Source organism: Schistocerca serialis, chromosome 2 (assembly GCF_023864345.2).
Source record: "Schistocerca serialis cubense isolate TAMUIC-IGC-003099 chromosome 2, iqSchSeri2.2, whole genome shotgun sequence".
NCBI classification, from domain to species: Eukaryota; Metazoa; Arthropoda; class Insecta; order Orthoptera; family Acrididae; genus Schistocerca; species Schistocerca serialis.
In genome coordinates, this window is record NC_064639.1 from 682962236 (window position 1) to 682980163 (window position 17928).

General features: G+C 40.4%; 1 protein-coding gene across 2 annotated transcripts in view; it reads right to left on the bottom strand.

Moving 5' to 3' along the window:
* LOC126457802 (nuclear pore complex protein Nup85) overlaps positions 1–17928 on the bottom strand; it is a 130418-nt gene that overhangs the window by 29368 nt on the left and 83122 nt on the right. The window contains exons 9-11 of one of the 2 annotated variants that reach the window (XM_050094401.1): positions 9124–9341; positions 2608–2826; positions 979–1097 (exon numbers count right to left, since the gene is read on the bottom strand). In XM_050094401.1, coding sequence (XP_049950358.1) covers positions 1018–1097; positions 2608–2826; positions 9124–9341 — 517 coding nt within the window. In that variant the 3' untranslated portion in view covers positions 979–1017. The remainder of the gene's footprint in view (positions 1–978; positions 1098–2607; positions 2827–9123; positions 9342–17928) is intronic. The other variant, XM_050094400.1, reaches the window with a different exon arrangement.

Consider the following 17928-nt stretch of genomic DNA (forward strand, 5'->3'; position numbering starts at 1 on the left):
TCTCTTGACAGTGTGTGGTGAGAGACTATGTGGGGCACCTATCTGGAATCTGCTGGTAGTGTGTGGTGTGAGACTATGTGGGGCACCTATCTGGAATCTGCTGGTACATTGTCCTGGTACATTGTCCTACACCTCATCTGAGTCTGGATTCATTTTGCCCATTCTTTCTGGGCATTACAATTTTCACTAATTTCAATGTATATACTTCTTTACAAGATTTTTTTTGTGCAATTTGTGACAAACTTACAGTTGAACATACCTACTTTATGAGACTACTTCATGAAGCCAAATAAGTATAAGGAGAACAAAGCACATATCATTCACAGAACTTTAAAATTAACTTCTGTTTGCTAATCCCATGAAAATGACTAGTTTTGGTCTTACCTAAAACAAGTGAACAGATCAAAGTCATCTACAAAGTAGTCAACACAATGGCACTAACACAGAACGATGAAGAGAAGGCCAGTCTAGCGAATTTTGTCTTCCGATTGCCACACAAAGAAATATTTTACTTGAGATCAACTGAACTGTCACATGAGTGCTGAACTGACATATTGACAAATGAATATAAAATTAACTAAAAATGCCAATTCCACAATGAGTCAAACAACATATTAGCTCAGAACTGGGATCTTTGCCTTTTGCGGGCAAGTACTCTACTGATCGAGCTATTCGAGCTTGACTCATTGTCTGGCCTCACAGCTGTATTTCCACCAATATCTCCTCTCCTACCTCCCCAACTTCACTGAAGTTCTCCTGCACGTCTTGAGGGACTAGCATTCATTCTGGACATATTCCCCCAGGCTATGGCTAAGCTGTGTCTCTACAATACACTTTATTACAGGGGTGCTAGACCCACAAGGTATGCAGCAAAATTTATGTGAAGTTGGAAGATTGGATGTGAGATACCGGTGGAAGTAAAGCAGTGGGTGTGGGTTGTGAGTCATACTTGGATAACTCAATCCCTAGAGCACTTACCTGCGAAAGACAAAGTGATGGTTCGAGTCCCTGTCCAGCTTACAGTTTTAACCTGACACCGAAAAAACACACCCAGACATTTGAGAACGTGTCAAATCTTACTGACAGGTCTTCCTGGGCTGCATCCATGAATGGAACAGAAAAGGAAAGAAATATTAATGGCACATTAAATGTATTCTGACACTCAGCACGAGTAGCTTAAGAAGTATATAGATGCAAATGTATGCAAGAACTAAAGCACAGCTATAAAACCAGGATAAGTAATCATAATACTGGCCCACTAAAATTAATTGAACAAGCATTTACTGAAGAAAGAAAGTGATAATTTTTTGTTGTAAGGAACAAACAGAAAGTTCTGTTGTGAGATGCAATTGGAGTTTATGCTGAGCCTTCAAGGCTCCAGCTGATAGTAATATTTTAGATTAGGTTTGATAACACACAAAATAATCGTTGTCAGAAAGCATGTACATATGATTCTGTGAATATTTTAGTTTGAATTAAACATACTCAGTAAGAGGACTAATGACCTATTGGCTCTGTTAATGATCTGCAGAGTATCAGTAGGATCTTGTGTTTGTTCATTGACGAGTGGTGCTGAATCAAAATATCATCAGCACCTCCTTGTCCACATAAGGGAAACAAACATCTTGTGGTTAGCATTGACACAGCAAATGAGGGTAGCTTAACAACAAGCCGGAGACCTAAATTCAGTCTGCAGAGTGGTTACATTACCATTTTCAGGCATTTGCGCGCGCACGCGCACGCACGCACGCACGCACACACACACACACACACACACACACACACACACACACACACACACACACACACACACACACACACACACACTGTAGAAAAAACCGATTTTGTAAAAACAGCCAATTTCCATGGTCAGTTAGAGAAGAGCCTACATAATTTTCGTAACTAATCAGAGTATTGAAAAAATTACTGAACTGTTTAATCACTGATATCATGCAATCCAAATTTAGTTTTTCAGACTATCAATTGGGATTAAAGGTCATTAATTTTATGGTTAACAGTAACTTGTCTGCAGTGTTTTAGTTGTATAAAAATTTTTTATACAAAATGATGTTCCCTGCTGATTAAACTGATTAACAAATGGTGTTTGAGGGCAAATTGGTTCACGTAACAGAAATACTGCTGTTTGTAATATTTGTTCATATATACCCGTATTTGTAGTTTTCTTTGAAGGTCCATGAGACGTTACTGTAGGGTGACACTTTACTGTCAACTAGAATAAACATTATTTGCTGGTGATTTGACTGTTACTTCAACAACCAATTACTGAGTAAGCAAATGAACTTTATGTTATATACAAAATGTATATGTTGTATACAAAATGATGTTCCCTGCTGATTAAACTGATTAACAAATGGTGTTTGAGGGCAAATTGGTTCACGTAACAGAAATACTGCTGTTTGTAATATTTGTTCATATATACCCGTATTTGTAGTTTTCTTTGAAGGTCCATGAGACGTTACTGTTGGGTGACACTTTACAGTCAACTAGAATAAACATTATTTGCTGGTGATTTGACTGTTACTTCAACAACCAATTACTGAGTAAGCAAATGAACTTTATGTTATATAATACACACACTTTACTGACCAAGGAATGTTAGACGGTCACTTAGTAGCATGCTTGATCCCAGATTTTCAAGTATGTCAATAGATGAAAATGATCCCTTTGCACAATATTCTTGTAGGTACTGATCAGCAAGATATGATGCCATTTTAGAATCTTGTGACCGCAGAGCCCATGTCAATGCTGCTCCCCATCTTCCCAATCTTAACCACCGACGCACCATCACTCTGCTAACAGATGACACTGGGAAAAAGAAAACAAAAAGTATTTGAATCTGTTATACTCTTTACACTCTGTAGTTACTATACAAATTATTTATGTGGAGTTTTGAGAAGAAAAATACTCACAAATATTATCCAGCAGGCAATATATTAGAATGGGAAAAAACGTGTTTCTAACCACATGATACTTATTAACCATTTAAGCATATAATCCATAAAACATTAATAAGCCATTTTATTTATTATAAAAGCCTTTAATTTGGATACTCTTACATAAATGTGACAATTAACAAATAGGTACATCAGTTCCTACTTTTTAACACAAAGATCCAAAACGGTGAGTTGCTTTAATTTTTTGGCGATTTTTTTTTTCTTTTTCAATATTGTTTTCCAGATCATATACACAATGACACAATGGAAAGCTTTCACATATACGTCACAAATATATTTTCCTATTGTCTTCACTTCTGTGTTTACATCTGCAATAGGAAGAATCTCACCATCATCCTCAGCAGCACTTCTTGCACTGTTACAGTTTTCCTGGGTATGAATGTCAATCACATCTTCAAAGATGTGCTTTCAATAGTGACAACGTTGTCACCAATAATTGGCACTGGAGTTTGTTGGCAATTATTTTACTTTTTTAAAACACTGCATTTTTATTTGCCAAACACAAACAATTTAATTTTTCAAAGCTATAAGCATATACGTCTAGCACTACTGTAAAGTGCACTTTGCCATTTCTCCCATGACAATTTTTGCCTTTAAAGGCAAGTGTTTTGTACGTAAGTATGCTGAACCAAGAGACTAGCTTCATTTATGCTGAAAATGTTCTTCGATTTATATTAATGTAGAAGGTCTTGTCATCTACCCTCTCTGGCATTCACCAATGGTTTTCATGCCTACATTGCCTTCATCACGACATACAATTTTGTACATCACAATATACTACTTCTTCAATCTTTCGATCCATCCGTTAGATGCAAAGTATTCCTCAATACCAAGTGTATTTGCCAACTGCAGTGCCTTTTCATACATCATCACGACATTAATGGGGGTGTTGGAAACTTGCTGTCTAAAACCAGTTTTTTGCAATTTTTCCTAGCACTGCATGTTTTGAATTTGGTCCACTGTTATTTGGGTTTTCCAAAATACAGTCTGTTTTTGACAGTGTTCAGCATAGACACATGTTTCCTTAAAATCTGTGTTAAAGCAATGCATGTTCCTCTATGAACTTAATGTCTTGAGAATTTTACATCCTCTTCCAATGAAAAGATGTTCTCTCTCTTTTTGTGATATTTTCCATCTTTAAATGGGGACAGAAACCACCAAACTTCTACTAGAAAGAAAAAGCTAACAACATAAAACACTTCAATCTCTAAAACAATGCTAGATGAACGTTACAATGAACACACAACAAATGGTGGTTGACAGGAGTAGCTGAGTCAACTGAAATCTACTTGCCTTGATCTGTAGCTACATCCATTGCAGTCAGTCTTTGCCAGCAGATGACACTGTGTTTAGTGCATATATGATATATGAGGGCCTCTCTCCTCCCCTCAAACCTACACAATATACTCATCCATCCTTACACAACCCCCGCTCCCAACCCCCTTACCTCATGGCTCATACCCTGTAATAGACCTAGATGCAAGACCTGTTCCATATATCCTCCTACTCCATATATCCTACTCCAGTCCGGTCACGAAAATCACCTGTCCCATCAAAGGCAGGGCTACCTGTGAAACCAGTCATGTGATTTACAAGCTAAGCTGCAACCACTGAGCTGCATTCTATGTAGACATGACAACCAACAAGCTGTCTGTCTGCATGAATGACCACTGACAAACTGTGGCCAAGAAATAAGTGGACCACCCTGTTTCTGAACATGCTGCCAAACATGACATCACTCATCTCAATAACTGCTTCACAGCCTATGCCATATGGATCCTTCCCAACAACATCAGCTTTTCTGATTTGCGCAGATGGGAACTTTCCCTGCAATACAGCCTATGTTCCCGTAACCCTCCTAGCCTCAATATTCGTTAGTCACTGTCCTCACCCATATAGCCCCCTCCTGTTACCATTCCAGCAGTAGACAGCCGTCATTTCACTGCCACACCCAGTCTTTTAATTTCTCTCCTTTCCGCTACTTACCGCTTCCCCCCCTCCGCACCTTCTCTTCTGCCCTCCGTCTAAAGTACAACACCTCATTGTCCACCACTCCCACCATACTATCCCTCCCCCTCTCCGCACCAGCCTCCTCCTTACCCCCACGCAGTCGCCACTCCCATCATGCGCTGGTGCTGTTGCTCACAGTGTAGTTTCAGCTCTCTCAGACTGCAGACTAGTGTGTGTGTGTGTGTGTGTGTGTGTGTGTGTGTGTGTGTGTGTGTGTGTGTGTGTGTGGTGCTGACGAAGGTCTTAATTGTGTGAATCTTTTTATTGTGCCTATCACGACTCAGCATCTCTGCTATATGGTGAGTAGCAACTTTCATTCTGCAATTGAAAAGTACCTTTGATTCATTGTTTAAATTTTCAAAGAACAGAGCTATTAATGAATGCCGACATGCGCCAATACTTTTTTTGTTGCCACACACTGTATACAATTGTGCACAGTGAAACCTATTAATGGTAAAAGCTGGCTGGATAACTAGACCTGACATGAAAAATATTTTTGACTGGTAACAGTACACAGATGCTCAATTTTTTCAAATTTAAAATGGTAAAATAAAAGTGTGAAATTTAAGTGATGAACCCAGTTATGAATCTAGTGATATGGAAAGTAGTATTGTAGTACATGTAGGATTTTGTAAGGGTATGTGTATTGTTGTTGTTGTGGTCTTCAGTCCTGAGACTGGTTTGATGCAGCTCTCCATGCTACTCTTTCCTGTGCAAGCTTCTTCATCTCCCAGTACCTACTGCAGCCTACATCCTTCTGAATCTGCTTAGTGTATTCATCTCTTGATCTCCTTCTACGATTTTTACCCTCCACCCTGCCCTCCAATACTAAGTTGGTGATCCCTTGATGCCTCAGAACATGTCCTACCAACCAATCCCTTCTTCTAGTCAAGTTGTGCCACAAACTTCTCTTCTCCCCAATCCTATTCAATACTTCCTCATTAGTTATGTGATCTACCCATCTAATCTTCAGCATTCTTCTGTAGCACCACATTTCGAAAGCTTCTATTCTCTTCTTGTCAAAACTATTTATCGTCCATGTTTCACTTCCATACATGGCTACACTCCATACAAATACTTTCAGAAATGACTTCCTAACACTTAAATCTATACTCGATGTAAACAAATTTCTCTTCTTCAGAAACGCTTTCCTTGCCATTGCCAGTCTACATTTTATATCCTCTCTACTTCAACCATCATCAGTTATTTTGCTCCCAAAATAGCAAAACTTCTTTACTACTTTAAGTGTCTCATTTCCTAATCTAATTCCGTCAGCATCACCCGATTTAATTCGACTACATTCCATTATTCTCGTTTTGCTTTTGTTGATGTTCATCTTATATCCTCCTTTCAAGACATTGTCCATTCCATTCAACTGCTCTTCCAAGTACTTTGCTGTCTCTGACAGAATTACAATGTCATCGGCGAACCTCAAAGTATTTATTTCCTCTCCATGGATTTTAATACCTACTCTGAATTTTTCTTTTGTTTCCTTTACTTTGCTCAATATACAGATTGAATAACATCGGGGAGAGGCTACAGCCCTGTCTCACTCCCTTCCTAACTGCTGCTTCCCTTTCATGTCCCTTGACTCTTATAACTGCCATCTGGTTTCTGTACAAATTGTAAATAGCCTTTCGCTCCCTGTATTTTACCCCTGCCACCTTTAGAATTTGAAAGAGAGTATTCCAGTCAACATTGTCAAAAGCTTTCTCTAAGTCTACAAATGCTAGAAGTGTAGGTTTGCCTTTCCTTAATCTTTCTTCTAAGATAAGTCGTAAGGTCAGTATTGCCTCACGCAATTCCTACGGAATCCAAACTGATCTCCCCCGAGGTCGGCTTCTACTAGTTTTTCCATTCGTCTGTAAAGAATTCGTGTTAGTACTTTGCAGCTATGGCTTATTAAATTGACTGTTCGGTAATTTTCACATCTGTCAACACCTGCTTTCTTTGGGATTGGAATTATTATATTCTTCTTGAAGTCTGAGGGTATTTCGCCTGTTTCATACATCTTCCTCACCAGATGGTAGAGTTTTGTCAGGACTGGCTCTCCCAAGGCTGTCAGTAGTTCCAATGGAATGTTGGATACTCCGGGGGCCTTGTTTCGACTCAGGTCTTTCAGTGCTCTGTCAAACTCGTCACGCAGTATCATCTCTCGCATTTCATCTTCATCTACATCTTCTTCCATTTCCATAATATTGCCCTGAAGTATATCACCCTTGTATAGACCCTCTATATACTCCTTCCACCTTTCTGCTTTCCCTTCTTTGCTTAGAACTGGGTTTCCATCTGAGCTCTTGATGTTCATACAAGTGGTTCTCTTATCTCCAAAGGTCTCTTTAATTTTCCTGTAGGCAGTATCTATCTTGCCCCTGGTGAGATAAGCCTCTACATCCTTACATTTCTCCTCTAGCCATCCCTGCTTAGCCATTTTGCACTTGCTGTGGATCTCATTTTTGAGACTTTTGTATTCCTTTTTGCCTGCTTCATTTACTGCATTTTGTATTTTCTCCTTTCATCAATTAAATTCAATATTTCTTTTGTTACCAAAGGATTTCTACTAGCCCTCGTCTTTTTACCTACTTGATCCTCTGCTGCCTTCACTACTTCATCCCTCAAAGCTACCCATTCTTCTTCTACTGTATTTCTTTTCCCCATTCCTGTCAATTGTTCCCTTATGCTCTCCCTGAAACTCTGTACAACCTCTGGTTCTTTCAGTTTATCCAGGTCCCATCTCCTTAAATTCCCACCTCTTTGCAATTTCTTCAGTTTTAATCTACAGGTCATAACCAATAGATTGTGGTCAGAGTCCACATATGCCCCTGGAAATGTCTTACAATTTAAAACCTGGTTCCTAAATCTCTGTCTTACCATTAAATAATCTATCTGATACCTTTTAGTAACTCCAGGGTTCTTCCATGTATACAACCTTCTTTCATGATTCTTAAACCAAGTGTTAGCTATGATTAAGTTGTGCTCTGTGCAAAATTCTACCAGGCGGCTTCCTCTTTCATTTCTTAGCCCCAGTCCATATTCACCTACTACGTTTCCTTCTCTCCCTTTTCCTACTACCGAATTCCAGTCACCCATGACTATTAAATTTTCGTCACCCTTCACTGCCTGAATAATTTCTTTTATTTCATCATACATTTCTTCAATTTCTTCGTCATCTGCAGAGCTAGTTGGCATATAAACTTGTACTACTGTAGTAGGTGTGGGCTTCGTATCTATCTTGGCCACAATAATGCGTTCACTATGCTGTTTGTAGTAGCTTACCAGCATTCCTATTTTCCTATCCATTATTACACCTACTCCTGCATTACCCCTATTTGATTTTGTGTTTATAGCCCTGTAGTCACCTGACCAGAAGTCTTGTTCCTGCTGCCACCGAACTTCACTAATTCCCACTATATCTAACTTTAACCTATCCATTTCCCTTTTTAAATTTTCTAGCCTACCTGCCCGATTAAGTGATCTGACATTCCACGCTCCGATCCGTAGAACGCCAGTTTTCTTTCTCCTGATAACGACATCCTCTTGAGTAGTCCCCGCCCGGAGATCCAAATGGGGGACTATTTTACCTCCGGAATATTTTACCCAAGAGGACGCCATCATCATTTAATCATACAGTAAAGCTGCATGCCCTCAGGAAAAATTACGGCAGTAGTTTCCCCTTGCTTTCAGCCGTTTGCAGTACCAGCACAGCAAGGCTGTGTTGGTTATTGTTACAAGGCCAGATCAGTCAATCATCCAGACTGTTGCCCTTGCAACTACTGAAAAGGCTGCGGCCCGCTTCAGGAACCACACGTTTGTCTGGTCTCTCAACAGATACTCCTCCGTTATGGTTGCACCTACGGTACGGCTATCTGTATCACTGAGGCACGCAAGCCTCCCCACCAACGGCAAGGTCCATGGTTCATGGGGGGAGGGTATGTGTCTCAGAGGACAGTAAAACATTCACTACAGTTTAATTTGGCACAGATCTTAAGTTTAATGGAGGATCAAAGAACTGGATGTGAATCATTTGGTCAAATTAGTTGAAATAGTGAGGATGTAGAAACACAAAATAATCCAGTGAGATAACTACAATAACCAATTCTGCATATTTTTTTCAGATTTTCTAATATGGAATACAAACCTATTTCAAAGAGACCTCGATTCCTTGCAACCTGGACAACAAGAAGAGCTTTGGATTCATTGGCAATTGGAACGTGTGACAGCAAAAGTTGCAGGTAGTGACGTCCATATGTTTTACAGTGGTCTAAGTAACTAACCCCAACCTGCCACAGTGACTGATGGCTCATTAATAATGCACCATACTCTAGCAGTAGCTGTTCGTGTAGGTTGCTTGGTATTCTGTGGACACACAATATGTAAGAATGACATAAGAGCATGAGCAATACCTTTACATAATATAATATAATCCATAGCAACACTTTAAACAATACCCTTCAGTTTTTTTTATAATTTGGATTGAGAGACTTGAGGTCTTAGGAGTTTGGTATGAATCTTTGCAGTCACACATTAAAATGCACGATCAAAATTTTAACTCAAGCCTTGTGCATTCCAGAACAACCTCTGCTGCTATGCCATCTTACAAAATCTCAGGTATAACAATATTTATTCACTATACATATGGCAAATTCTCACTATTGTTCTAAATTCACATTATGAATTAACTCAGAATTCTCAGCAAGCACCAACTGAAGAACGAAAATTCAAGATATACTTTTAACTGTCCTCACAAACTTCATTCTTTCAGAATAATAAATGTGTGTATTTTACTCATATCTTTTGATGTACACTAATAAAATTTAAATAGGCTCATATTTTAGGCTTAGCATCATTAGTTGATGCAAAATGCTTAGTTACTACAGAGAAAGTTAAATGTTCTTGTGTTAAGCTTAAACTAATTACAGAATTAATGTTTTTGTTCATGGACATCTAACTAGGGGATCTTGTGGCATGGCCTGGAATAGCTTCCTCCAATTTTCTTCATACTTATATGTTTTGAAGGTCAGTGCCTGGACATCAATTTCCTATAGCAGTATGATACAATTCTCAAGAAACCATTTGAAGATTAGAAGAGTCCGAAGTGCTGGTAAGTACATTTTTAATCTGTTAACAAATTTATTAGGAGCTCAGTAGGAAGTGTACTCAGATTGAGTGCACAAAGTCACTGGTCTGAATTTCACTAATAGATTACTTTATACTGTTTTTGGATTCTATATGTATTGAAAAATGGAAATATTAATTTACAAGCATGGCATCAGTTTAATAAAATAAATCCTTTAATTATTAATTTGCATGAAAATGTGAGAGTTCACAAAAAATTAAAATTTGGCACAAAAATTTGACACTTCAAATAGAAAAAATCAAATACTTTTTTCATTCAACCTAATTAAAAAAGAAAGGCTTTACTCATATCGGTACCGAATTTTAATTTATTTTCACATAACCAATAAGTGAATATAAGATTTTATTTTTATTGCAATATTATGATTCAACATTTGTTAACTAACATTTTCATTTGTGAATAAAACTGCAATTAAAAAGGTATGTTACTAAACAAGACTCGAACTAGCTTAGCTAAAGAAATTCATTAATTAATCACAAATGTTTTGTACTCAATAATGGTCAGAAATCTTATCTTCAAAGGATAACTGTTAAATATGTAAGTAGGAAGGAGTCGGAAATCAGATGCTTACTCTTTAAACTGCAGAAGGAAAGATAGTAACATCAAGGGCTGGAAAACATGTAAACCAGCAGCATATTCTCTTATTATTAATTGTTTGAACAAACAAACACCTAAAATTATTTTTAAATTTTCTTTGTAAATTGTGGCACTGTCCACCACTGCCTAATGGGGCTTCTTGAATTCCTGTCATGAGCAAGAATCAGTATTATGTGAGGAGTTTTAGGTGCAGTTCCTACTGATGTGATGCAGTATGTGATACAACACACTGCAATTAATGTTGTGCGACACAATACTTACCTGTGTGACACGTGTTTTCCCACTAGGGCAGGCAACAAGACAGCGTGAATCATGTTTCTGCCTCAGTTGCAATCATGAACTCTTCTGAAGATGAAATTATTGTGGCTTATCATTTTAAGCTCAGAAAAAAGAAGAAAAGGAAGTACTGGGTGCAGATTACAACACTTTAAATTTCAAACAGTTTGGCTATGATTTTTGGTGAGCTCTCAACATGAACACAAATTTCATTAACTTAGCCAATGAGTCCACACAGTTACCGCTTTTTGGAGCAACTAGTATCTGCTACTCTATCAAAGCAGGACACACAACGAAGCAAGACACAAGTTTTGAACTTGCTATTTCTCCTGCTGAGAAGCTACTCATTACAGTAAGGTAAGTTGGTCCAAGTGCTTCAGTGATGTTAAAAACACTACTTTTAAAGCTTTATTTTTAGGAAGACCTCCTAGTGTGATGCTTTATATAACATAGAAAATTGCTACTCACCATATGGCAGTGATGCTAAGTCGCAGATAGGCACAACAAAAAGACTGTCACAAATAAGCTTTCACCCCACAAGGCCTGTGTGTGTGTGTGTGTGTGTGTGTGTGTGTGTGTGTGTGTGCGCGTGCGCGTGCAATAGTAGTAGTAGTAGTAGTAGTAGTAGTAGTAGTAGCAGCAGCAGCAGTCTACTTTTGACAAAGGCCTTGTTGGCCAAAAGCTTATTTGTAATAGCCTTTTTGTGGCGTCTATATGTGAATCAGCATTTCCACTATATGGTGAGTAGCAACTTCCCTTTTAATAATACTGTTGTATTCCATCCTCGATTTTCCATTGTTTGATTTTACTTAATGTGGTATGTATATAAATAATGGTTACAATTTAATAAAACTAGGATAGTATTTCTACGACTATTCAGTTTTGGAAAGAGGTATATGATTCAGTTAGAAGAAATGTTGCGAGATTTGAAGTGAGATCAGTCACCATCGATGATGTAGCAGAGTATGGTAAACTCTGGACAGGAGCCGGTCTTCCCAGATTGAAAGCAAATGTGCAAGTGTACATTTCAACTTGTATCAGCAGCTTACAAACATGAAAACCAAGAGGTAGCTTCACATAACAAGCAGCAATAGCTTCACATGTGACTTGTCACTGCCAAACACATCTTGAACAACTTCCAATGTATATCACCTACTTACTCGCGACTGGAAGGAGGTATGGCTATCCTTCCTGTGTTAAAAACAGTTTTGATATGTTAGCTACATTTCGTATGTAGCAATCTATGACTGAAAAAGCATAAACTGGTCAGCAACTACATTTTCCATTGAAAACTTTTCAAAATATGTACAGTGGTTTTTTTCTTAACTTGAAAGTAACACTGTAACTATGGGTAAATTGCAAGAAAGAGAACCAGTTCACTGTTAAGCTATGATATGAGACTTATCATTGTCATCCCAATGTAAACCAGTTAAGCCCGTCAACTGTTGTTCTATGCGCATTGCAAATCATATTGCCTTAGTGGGAACTGTGCCTTATGAGCTTGCAGGCACAGTCAATAAAACTTAATCGGAATAAATTTAGTGTGACATTTATCTGAATATAATGATGATAAATGCTAATGGAGTGTATTTAGATACAAACGTGTTAGTGAAACATGGAGAGAAGCATATAATTTTATTCAAAGATACAGACAGGAATGACAAATAAATGGTAAAAATATTGTCACTGAACTGGGAAAGAAAGAAACAAACAAAATTAAATAAACAGTGGAGGTGTTAAGCACAGGCAATGAGGAAAGACTTGTTGGTCTTAGGATTCCAGGTGAGGGCACCCAGTCATGAGAACCTGCACATGCACAAATACAAACAGCAATCAAATAAAAGTAAGAGCAAATGTTCAACTCATATGAAACATACTGAGGAGCATTTAGTGAAGTGGTAGAGGGTAAATACTTATGTAATAGATACCTGCTCACATTCAGAAAATGGAACAGTAAGTTCAGAGTTTGTAGCAGTTGCACTTTATCTGAAATTTCTGGGCCCCATTATGTAACAAAGCAATAATTCAAGCTAGTAACTGAGGTTGGAAAATAGGTAGTTCAAAACTCAGGTACACTAAACTGAAAAAGAATGGTCTGCTGTGCGATTCAAAGACATCTAACAGTGTTCTGGTACGCTATTACATCCCCGCAATGAAAATTTTGGTCACAACAGATAATTTATTGCACTCAAACATGGCAAAAAAGACTTGATGCTACAGCCACATTCAGCCAATAATTTTATTGTATTTTTGTTGGGATAAGGTGGTAAATGTGTAGTATGAAGCACAGGAAATTAATTTTGTAAACTACAAACAGTAATTTCTACATTAAAGTTTTTCTTTTGGTAGCACCTGGAACTTTGCCTCTTCACCAGCCATTGTATCAACTTCTTATCTAACACTTTTCTCAATGGAAGTTCCCAAAGTTGCACAAGAATCTATACTTCTAACTGTCACATTTCAGCTACACATTGTAAATATACTGCCAGTTTTAGAGCTGTATATTTAAGTACTGATTTATTATTACATATCCTGTACATAACAAGCTAGCAGCCTGCTTATCCCCTTTAGAGCAAGAAATGAATGGAAAACTATACATGTACGTGCTTGGCAATAACCATTTTACTAACAACGGTAACTGCATGTAAGTGACACAATAAAATGAGTCTGATTTGTCTGTCTTTTGATTTCATCACATATCAGATTTGTCAGGAACACTTCAAGTCGACTTCACTGTTTTTTCATTTCTGCAAATGTCAGCAAACTAGCACTCATAGTGTCAAAACTGTACTGTGAACTTAAACGTTGCAGTTTCTGTTGGTAGCGTTGAGTGCTGATTATGTTAGTATTTCTCTAACATGTCCCTGCCCAGCGCAAAGATCAATCTTGTCATTTAGATTTTTGTTCATCAGTTTCATCACCTTTTTTGAAGAATGCTGATGTGAAGAAGTAGCATCCTAGTTATGTTAAAAATTGCTTTTTAAGGCAACGGGTGTGCTATTTTATCACATCAGAAATATTGTTATTCCAATCACTTTGCCACCGCTCCCAGACTACGAGCAACAGCGCATGATGGGAAAGGAAACTGGGTGGGGGTAAGGAGGTGGCCAGTGGCTGGGTGGGGGAGGGATAGCAGGGTAGGGTTGGAGGATGGTAAACTGCTGCTAGTGGGAGTGCGCAGGGATGAGGTGGAGACAGGGTAGGGCAGCTGGTACGGTCGGAATGTTAGACAGAGGGCGGATCAAAGAGAGGGGAGTGGGTTAGGGAAAAGGAGATAAGTGAAACAATGGGTTGCTTTGTTGGACCAGATGGCTGAGTAGTGTGGCAATGGGAACACAGAAGGGACTCTTGACTAATGAAGGTTGATGCCAGGATGGTTACAGGAATATAGGATGTATTGCAGGGAGAGTTCCCACCTGCACAGTTCAGAAAAGCTGGTGTTGGTGGGAAGAGTATAGGGATGTATGAGGATAATGTGTAGGCTCAGTAGGTATTGGAATACCACCGTGGATGTGTGGGAAGGATAGTGGGTAGGACATGCCTCAATTCAGTTGCTCCCGTTCTGGTTGGTACTGAATCACAAGGGGAATGCTGCTCTGTGGCCAGAAATGGGACTTTGGGAGGTAATGGGTGACTGTAAAGATAAGGCCCAGAAGATCCGTTTTTGAACATGGTTGGGAGGGTAATTAGGTTGGCAGGTGGGGTGCACTCAGCCCTTGTGAGGCAAACTGAGGAACTACTTGATTGAGAAGTAGTGACTCTGTCTCGTGAATTGACATATGGCCTGGGGAGCAGTGTGCTGACCACATGCACCTCCATACCTGCATCCAATGATGCCTATCGGGAGGATGACACAGCGGCCGGTTGGTACCACTGGGCCTTCATGGTCTGTTCAGGCAGAGTTTAGTTCAGTTTAGTTTTATAGGCCTCAGTATATTTTGAGAGAGACATCTTGTCACTGCAGATGTGACAGACATAGGTTGCTAGGCTGTATGAAAGAGACTTCCTGGTATGGAATGGGTAGCAGTTGTCTAAGCAGAGATATTGCTGGTGGTTGGTAGGTTTGATGTAAACAGAGGTACTGATGTAGCCACCTCAAAAAGCTCTCCACCCCACTGATTTCCTACTCCTGCCCTGGGCTACTGTTGTCCACCACCTATACAAAACCTCCAAACCTCAACCACGTCTCCTCATAGCCGACAAACCCTGTCTTGCATACCTATTACATTTACCCCACCCTCCAAAACTCCATCCATAATCACCACACAGAATTCAGAACTTAAACAGACCCGAAACACAGTCCTGAACCTTTCCTCCAAAAGCCTTGGCCCCACAGAAAACAGCCCTTTCCAAAGGCCTCACCTTTTGCGCCACTCCCAAATTCAGTCATGCAAGACTTGTTAAAGACCTTCTCTCCTTCTCCTGATCCCTACAGTGGAAACACTTTTTTGCCACCAACCCTACCAATCAGACAACCAGAGACCAACGTTCAACCCTGCCTAACCCATTTCACTCTTCCATCCAACTGTGATCCACCCCCACTGCTCCCAAATCACTCCATTAACTCTCCACAATTTCTTAACCTCAAACCTTCTCGGACTATCATTCCCCAAATCCCTCAACATGCAAACTAACCTTATAACCACAGAAATAACTACAATTCCCCACCTAAAAACTGATACCAACCTTATGATACTACCTGCTGGCGAAGGCTCCACCACTGTTGTTTTTAACCATATGAAATATGTCAGAAGGACTCTGCCAGCTGTCATTTCATCCACCTACAAACCCTGCCACAGTGACCCCATTACAGAAATACAGCAGGATCTCCATTCTCTTCTCAAATCTGTAGGCCCATCCCAGAACCTCTTCCCGGAATCCTCTTCCCTCACACCTACTACCCACTGCACTCCTACCTTCTACATGCTTCCTGAAGTCCATAAACACAACCACCCAGAATGCCCCATTGTGGTCAGTTACTGTGCCCCCACTGAGAAAATCTCTGCTCTCTTCGACCAACACCTTCAGCCTATTACCCACAACCTACTCTCCTATATAAAAGATACCAACCATTTCTTCCACTGACACTCCACTGCTCCTCTTCTTTTACCATACGGTGTCCTGCTCACCACTATTGATTCCACCTCCCTTTACACTAACATCCCTAATGCCCATGGCCTTACCGCTAGTGAACACTACATTTCCGAATGCCTGACGGATTCCAAACCTACAAACTCTTTCCTAGTCGCCATGACCAACTATATCGTCACCCACAATTGCTTCTCCTCTGTAGGCATTACCTACAAACAAATCCGATGTATGGCTATGGGTACCCACATAGCACCATCCTATGCTAACCTATTCACGGGCCATCTAGAGGAATTCTTCCTAAACACCCAGAATCCCAAAACCCTCACACGGTTTTCCGATTCATTGATGATATCTTCATGACCTGGATCTGGTTTTTTTTTTTTTGTGGTTTTAGGGCGCACAACTTCAACGGTCATTAGCGCCCAGACTACGTTAGGAATGCACTGCGCGTCACAAGTTTAAAACAGCAACGAAACGGTAAACGTGATAAAAGACAGACTGACAGGCATAGGATTAAAAAAAAACAGCATAATCAAATGTCCTTAGAGAGGGTTGTCAAGTTGATAAAATGAAGAACGCGAGCAGCTGCTCGTGGGTCATCCGCTAAAATGGCATCTAGAGTACATGGCAGGCCAACATCAAGACGCAGTGTGTTAAAATTCGGACAGGACGTTAAAATGTGGCGGACCGTCAGCAATTGCCCACATGGGCAGAACGGCGCCGGCACAGCCGTCAGCAGATGGCGATGGCTGAACCGGCAGTGTCCAATTCGTAACCGGGCCAAAACTACCTCCTCCCGCCGAGAAGGGCATGAGGAGGATCTCCAAGCCATGGGAAGAGGCTTCAAGGCCCGAAGTTTGTTGTCTAAGTGCAGCCCAATCGGCATGCCACAGCGATAAAATGCGCCAACAAATGACCCTGCTACAATCTGACGAAGGGACACAACAAGAAGCTGTCCGAGGCTGGAGGACCGCAGCCTTGGCCGCGGCATCTGCAGCTTCGTTCCCAGGGATATCGACATGGCCAGGAACCCACATAAAGCTAACCGGAGAACCGACGTCCACCAGCTGCTGAAGAGAGCGTTGGATCCGGTGCACGAAAAAGGTGAACCGGGTATGGATCACTGAGGCTCTGGATGGCGCTCAGGGAATCTGAGCAGATGACATATGCAGAATGTCGGTGGCGGCAGATGTAAAGAATAGCCTGGTAGAGGGCAAAGAGCTCAGCTGTGAAGACCGAACAATGGCCATGGAGCCGGTATTTGAAACTTTGTGCCCCGACAATAAAAGAACACTCGACCCCTTCATTGGTCTTAGAGCCATCTGTATAAATGAAGGTCATATTAATGAACTTCGAACGAAGTTCGACAAAACGGGAGTGGTAGACTGAACCGGGGGTAACCTCCTTTGGGAGCGAGCAGAGGTCAAGGTGGACGCGAACCTGAGCCTGGAGCCAAGGTGGCGTGTGGCTCTCGCCCACTCGAAAGGTTGCAGGGAGTGAAAAATTAAGGTGTTGAAGGAGGCGACAAAAGCAAACTCCAGGTGGTAGCAGGGCAGAGACATACAACCCGTATTGACGGTCGAGAGAGTCATCAAAAAAGGAACGATAAGACAGGTGGTCGGGCACTGCCAGTAGCCGACAGGCATACCGACAAAGCAGTATATCGCGCCGGTAGGTGAGTGGCAATTCACCAGCGTCAGCATGAAGACTCTCGACGGGACTAGTATAAAACGCTCCGATCGCAAGTCGTAAACCCCGATGTTGTATGGAGTTGAGGCGGTGTAAGATGGATGGCCGTGCAGAGGAGTATACGAAGCTCCCATAATCCAGCTTGGAGCGGAC